At 48.6% G+C, this 6,203-nt stretch overlaps 1 protein-coding gene across 1 annotated transcript in view; it reads left to right on the plus strand.

The window, feature by feature from the left end:
* Window positions 1-5,416, plus strand: part of MAML1 (mastermind like transcriptional coactivator 1) — a 58,937-nt gene extending 53,521 nt beyond the window's left edge. Inside the window, exon 5 of the mRNA XM_012810986.2 lies at window positions 2,057-5,416. Within this exon, the coding sequence (XP_012666440.2) occupies window positions 2,057-3,030 (974 nt within the window). The 3' untranslated portion in view covers window positions 3,031-5,416. The remainder of the gene's footprint in view (window positions 1-2,056) is intronic.
* The last annotated feature ends 787 nt before the right edge of the window (window positions 5,417-6,203 follow it).

Below are 6,203 nucleotides of genomic sequence, written 5' to 3' on the forward strand. Positions count from 1 at the left end.
TCATTGTTGTTTGGCGGGCCCGGGCTGGGGATTCGAGCCCGCCACCTTAGGTGTATGTGGCTGGCGCCTTAGCCGCTTGAGCCACAGGCACCGAGCCACCACACGTCTCCTTCATCCCCACCTTGCCACACTGTGTCACTCCCTCATCTGTGTCAGATCAGAATGGCCTCTCTCTAGCAGAGTCTAAACCACAGTCCCAGGGCCATCAGTGTGGGTTTTACAACCCTCTACTTTACGTGACATCCACAGTTCTTCCCTGTCTTGCCTGACTAGCTCTTCTGTTTTATCTCTAACCAGCTGGCCCATATCTCCACACCCCTGCCAGGGCCAGCCTCTTAAAGTTCTCTACACAGACTGCCTTTTATAATTCTGTCTTGGCACACGTTTCTTTTCTCTGCCTAAAATATACTTTTTCTCTAAACTGTTTAATGGCTAAACTTTTATACTTTTAAAACCTATTGTATCTGTTACTGTCTCTCTGAAGCCTTTTCCAGATGTTTCCCAGGCACAGAGGCTTCAGGCTCCTATGTTCCCACACCCTGTTGTCCAGGCTGTGACTTTGCCTCTTCAGGGCAGAGTTGGATCCATCTTGAAGTCCCAAGTGCCTAGCTCAGGGCCCCCACAGAGCAGAAATTTTGTAGGTATTTGAAAACTGAATGAACCATTTCACCAGTTTTCCCTCCACTGTGCCTTTCTAAACCCTGTCATTGTTCCAGACCTGGTCTCCATTCTACCTTGGGGGAGATTTTCTACCCCCCTCCTTTCTCTTGTTTGCAGTACACCACTGATCATGAGATGTCTGGTGTTAGGATTTTGCCTGTAGGATAGGGATTGCAACTTGGGTCTCAGAGGTGTCTCCACAGTGGAGGCCAAGAAATGCCATCTTGGCATGGTACCTCACCCCTGTAATTTTAGCACTTGGAAGGCCAAGATGGGAGATCACTTATAGATAGGAGTTTGAGGCCAACCTGGACAACATAGCAAGACTCTATCTCACAAATAATTTTTTTTTTTTTTTTAGAGACAGAGTCTCACTTTGTTGCCCTCATTAGAGTGCCGTGACATCACACAGCTCACAGCAACTTCCAACTCCTGGGCTTAGGCGATTCTCTTGCCTCAGCCTCCTGAGTAGCTAAGACTATAGGTGCCTGCCACAATGCCCAGCTATTTTTTGTTGTTGTTGCAGTTTGGCCAGGGATAGGTTTGAACCTGTCACCCTAGGTATATGGGGCCAGCACCCTACCCACTGAGCCACAGGTGCCACTCTCACAAATAAAATTTTAAAATTATTCAGGCATGGTGGCACCACTTGCAGTCCCAGCTACTCTAGAGGCTGGGGCAGGAGGATTGCTTGAGCCCAGGAGTTTGAGGTTGCTGTGACCTATAATAGGGCCACTATATTCCAGCCTAGGCAACAGAGTAAGACTTTGTCTTAAAAAAAATAAAATAGGTGGCGCCTATGGCTCAGTGAGTAGGGCACCAGCCCCATATACCTGGATTGGTGGGTTCAAACCCGGCCCTGGCAAACTGCAACAACAGGCTCGGCGCCTGTGGCTCAAGCAGCTAAAGCACCAGCCACATACACCTAAGGTGGCGGGTTCAAATCCAGCCCAGGCCCGCCAAACAACAATGATAGCTGCAGCCAAAAAATAGCCGGGCGTTGTGGCGGGCGTCTGTGGTCCCAGCTACTTGGGAGGCAGAGGCAGGAGACTCGCTTGAGCCCAGGAGTTGGAGGTTGCTGTGAGCTGTGATGCGACGGCACTCTACCCAGGGGGACAGCTTGAGGCTCTGTCTCAAAAAAAAAAAAACTGCAACAACAAAATAGCTGGGTGTGTGGCAGGCACCTGTAGTCTCAGCTACTCGGGAGGCTGAGGCAAGAGCATCAGCTAAGCCCAAAAGCTAGAGGTTGTTATGAGCTGTGATGCCACAGCACTCTACCAAGGGCGACAAAATGAGACTCTGTCTCTAAAAAAATAAAATAAGTTAAAAAAGTAAAATATGTAACAACAAGAACAACAAAAGCCAGCTTGATTGATAAAATCTTCTTGTCTTCTAGGGTCCTCTGCTTCCATGCCTGGTATGAACAACTTGGGTCCTTCCAACTCCAGCTGTCCTCGAGTATTCCCTCAGACTGGGAATCTGATGCCAGTGGGCCCTGGACATGCTTCGGTTTCCTCTCTCCCCTCAAACTCAAGCCAGCAGGACCGGGGTGTGGCTCAGTTCACCAATTCTCAAAGCATGCCTCAGACCAGCCTGTATGGCATGGCCTCTAGCATAACTCAGATAGTTGCCCCTCCACAGGCCACCAATGGACATACCCACATCCCACGGCAGACCAGCGTGGGCCAGAACACCTCAGTTTCAGTTGCCTTTGGGCAGAACTCTCTAGGAAACTCTGGCCTCTCCCAGCAACACAATAAGGGGGCCCTTAACTCTGGTTTAACTAAACCACAGGTCCCAAGAGTGTCAGCAGCCATTGGAGGCCAGAATCCCTCATGGCAACATCAGGGAATACCAAACCTGAGTGGCCAAGCCCCAGGGAACAGCAGCGTAAGCCCCTTTACTGCAGCTTCCAGTTTCCACATGCCACAGGCCCATCTGAAAATGTCTAGCCCGCAGTTCTCCCAGGCGATGCCCAGCAGGCCCATCGCTCCTATGAGCTCAGCAGCTGTGGCGGGGTCCTTGCTGCCTCCAGTGAGCGCGCAGCAGAGGACCAGTGCTCCTGCCTCAGCACCTCCCCAGGCACCCCCGCAGCAGGGCTTGCCCAGCCTGAGCCCAGCAGGGCCTGAGCTGGGGGCCTTCAGCCAGAGTTCAGCCTCACAGATGGGCAGCCGGGCCGGGCTGCACTGTGCCCAGGCCTACCCTGTGCGGACCGCGGGCCAGGAACTATCCTTTGCCTACAGTGGGCAGCCAGGCAGCAGTGGGCTGTCCAGTGTGGCTGGGCACACCGACCTGATTGATTCCCTGCTGAAGAACAGGACTTCAGAGGAGTGGATGAATGATTTGGACGACCTTTTAGGGTCTCAGTAGTGGAGGGACTTAACGGTAGTTTTAGTATTCATATATTCTATATTTTGTTCTTGGATTTAAGAAAACTACTTTGGACCAAAAGCCTGTGGCCCAGAGAGCTGGGCAGGCAAAGTCTGAGCCCTGGCTAAGATGTAGCCTGGTCAGGGTCTGTGGGCATGTGGCTCCCAGGCCAGCAGTTGTGGTCTGTCGGGCTGGCCCCAGCCCATCTGCTGGCATCATCACCTGGTGGTGGGACAGGAGGATAGGATTCTAAAGGTGGTATTCCATCCAAATGACCAAAAAAACAACAGTAACAACAGTGAAACCCCAGCATTGGGCTTATAAAACCTGTGCCAACATATTGACTTTATCCAAGAATTCTCCACTTGCCCCAGTGTTGGGGACAAGTTTTTGTTGAAACTTTATATAGCAGAATTATTTGCAATTTGTAGCATAGAAAAGATTTTTTAAATTTTTTAAAAAGAGTTTTTAAACAGATTAGGATAGGTGGTGGTTTAAATCGATCAAGTGGCATTGGAAACCCCTGGGTTTCCTTTTGATTAAGAGCCTTTTCTGTTTCTGCTTTGTCAGTTTTCAAGGGAGAAGGAGGGCCATTGGAAAATCATTTCCATAAATACGTGCTGTGACTGCGTATGCCAAAAAGGAATAGGATGCCTTGGGATAGCAGATCGGCTAACATAGATAGGGTCTTCCTAGCAGCTCCTCCTCCTTCCTGGGTCCCTAGGAATCCCTTCCTGCCATGCTCTGGCAGCAGAAGCCCAGGTAAATGCTGCAGATAGAGTTTTGGGGTTCCTGTGTCCTCTGCCATACCACCCCACCTTCTGAAGTTCCTCCAAATGCTTGTGTTGAATGCAGTGGGATCATGGTTACTGTGTGGTTGTGCATAAGTATCTTTCTTTTACCCGTCTTCAGTTCCCATGACCTTTCTCCCTCTTCTCTCTCTCCAGCCAAAGTAAAAAACAATGATTTACTACATTGGGGGGAATGAAAGAGTCTCTAGAGTCCCTGGGGGAACCCTAGCATTGCAGAGGTTTTGGGGAAGGAGGCTACAGGCTGGCCCAGAGGAAGGAGCTTCACTTTGCTTGATGATTTCTGCCGCTCACATGTTGGACGACTTGCACTTTTTTTAAGAGATTGCTTTGTAACACTAAAATAAACTTTTTAAAGATTCAGGTGGACTTGAATAAACTTGAGAGTCCACAAGATAGAATTTGGCATGTGGACTGTTTGTGAAAAAGGAAGCTGGAGAGGGCACTTCCCCATAGTGAAAGCACGGCGGTAAGCACAGGCGAGACCCTACACAGGGTGGTGGAGAGAGGAGTGCACTGAAGAGTGGCTTCTACCCAGAGTGGTCTGAGAGAATCCACAGCTCTATTTTTATGTTTCTGGAGTCTCAAAATTGATCATTCAAGGAGCATAATACCTGAAGAATTGAGCCAAGAAAAGTATTCACACAACCAGCCCAAGTTGCTTCAGGGGGCTGAGAAGGTTGTACACACATTGGTAATTATTTTGCACCAGCAGTGCCTTTCTCACTGAGGTTACTTAGACCTTCAGATTTTCTTCTCTAATAGCCATTTGCCACCCTGAGTGGTGTATGGGCCATTTCTCCTTAAAACACCCCCCCCTGCCTTCCCCTTATGTTTAGTTTAGCTCTCAAAGAAGATGAATCATAAGGCCAGTGAAGACTCCACCCTCTGAATGAGTTCCCCAATCTGAAGGGGAAGAGGGTGACTTCAGTGGGTTTTCTGCCAAAAATAGGGCTGACAGCTGGTTATGGATCCTTTTCCTCTCCTGTCTCCCTCCGGCTGCTGCCAGCCTCCTGCCTCTGTCCCCGGGGCACTCACTGGCCCCTGCACTCTGCCTTAGTCCTGGGCTGGCCACACTGCCTGGGGCTCCTCACTTGCTGCAATGTCATAGCAATAAAATGTGATTCTTGGGGTCCCCCCAGGAGCTTCCCATGGCTTTATTTATAAATCTGGCTTTGGGAGTCACAGGAGGAGATACTGCTTCTGTGCACAGCCCTGTCTTCCAGGAGCCACGACTCAGAAGAAAAGGGTGCTCGGACTTTTATTATACACATTTGCTTTGTGTAAATAAATGTTTACAGTTTTATATTAAAAGACGGAATAAGCGTTAGAGCTTCCAACTGTATATTTTTTACTTTTATAGATTTAAAAACTATGATCCTTTATATATGTGTTTTTGGGGAGCTATGACAAGTTTTTTGGCAAACAGTTGGTATTGTTAACTTTTTATTGTCATCAAAAGTGCATAGAAATCCTATTAATCCCCTTATTCTTCTACTGCCCTTAACTCTGGTATACACCAAAAAAATTTTCCTTGTCCTGTCATTATAAAAAATAATAAAAGTATTTTGCTAGTATGGAAACTGCCTGTGTATTTGACTTCACCTAGGGTCTGCTGGCAGTGGGAGTTGGGTAGTTGATGTCCTTTTATGCTTTAGCTGCTTACTGTGCATTATTGGAATAGGAGAGCTAACATCAGAGAAACAGTCTCTGTCCTGTCTGGGGCTCTCCCATGTCCTTGTGTCTAATGTGAGGGAAGTTGGACTAGATAACTCAGTGGTATCTTAGGTCCTTAGTGGTTCTGATGTTTTATTTAAAACTCCTAGGTAGGCTCAATGCCTGTAGCTCAGCAGCTAGGGCGCCAGCCACATACACCAGAGCTGGTGGGTTTGAACCGAGCCTGGGCTAGCCAAACAACAATGACAGCTACAACCAAAAAATAGCTGGGTGTTGTGGTGGACGCTTGTAGTCCCAGCTACTCAGGAGGCTGAGGCAAGAGAATCACTTAAGCCCAAGAGTTGGAGATTGCTGTGAACTATGTCACCATGGTACTCTGCTGAGGGTGACAAAGTGAGGCTCCGTCTCAAAAAATAAAAACTCCTAGGTTGCCCTGGCGTGGTGGTTCACACCTGTAATCATAACACTCTGGGAGGCTGATGTGGGTAGATTGCCTGAGCAAGAACAAGACCTCATCTCTTAAAAAAAAAAAATAGCCAGTTGGGCAGTGCCTGTGGCTTAAAAGGGTAGGGCGCCGGCCCCATATGCCGGAGGTGACTGGTTCCAACCCAGCCCTGGCCAAAAAAAACAAAAGAAAAGCCAGGTGTTGTGGCAGGCACCTGTAGTTCTAGCTACTTAGGAGACTGA

The sequence above is a fragment of the Otolemur garnettii genome, unplaced genomic scaffold (genome assembly GCF_000181295.1).
Source record: "Otolemur garnettii isolate 467f Iridium unplaced genomic scaffold, OtoGar3 scaffold00146, whole genome shotgun sequence".
In the NCBI taxonomy this organism is placed as follows: Eukaryota; Metazoa; Chordata; class Mammalia; order Primates; family Galagidae; genus Otolemur; species Otolemur garnettii.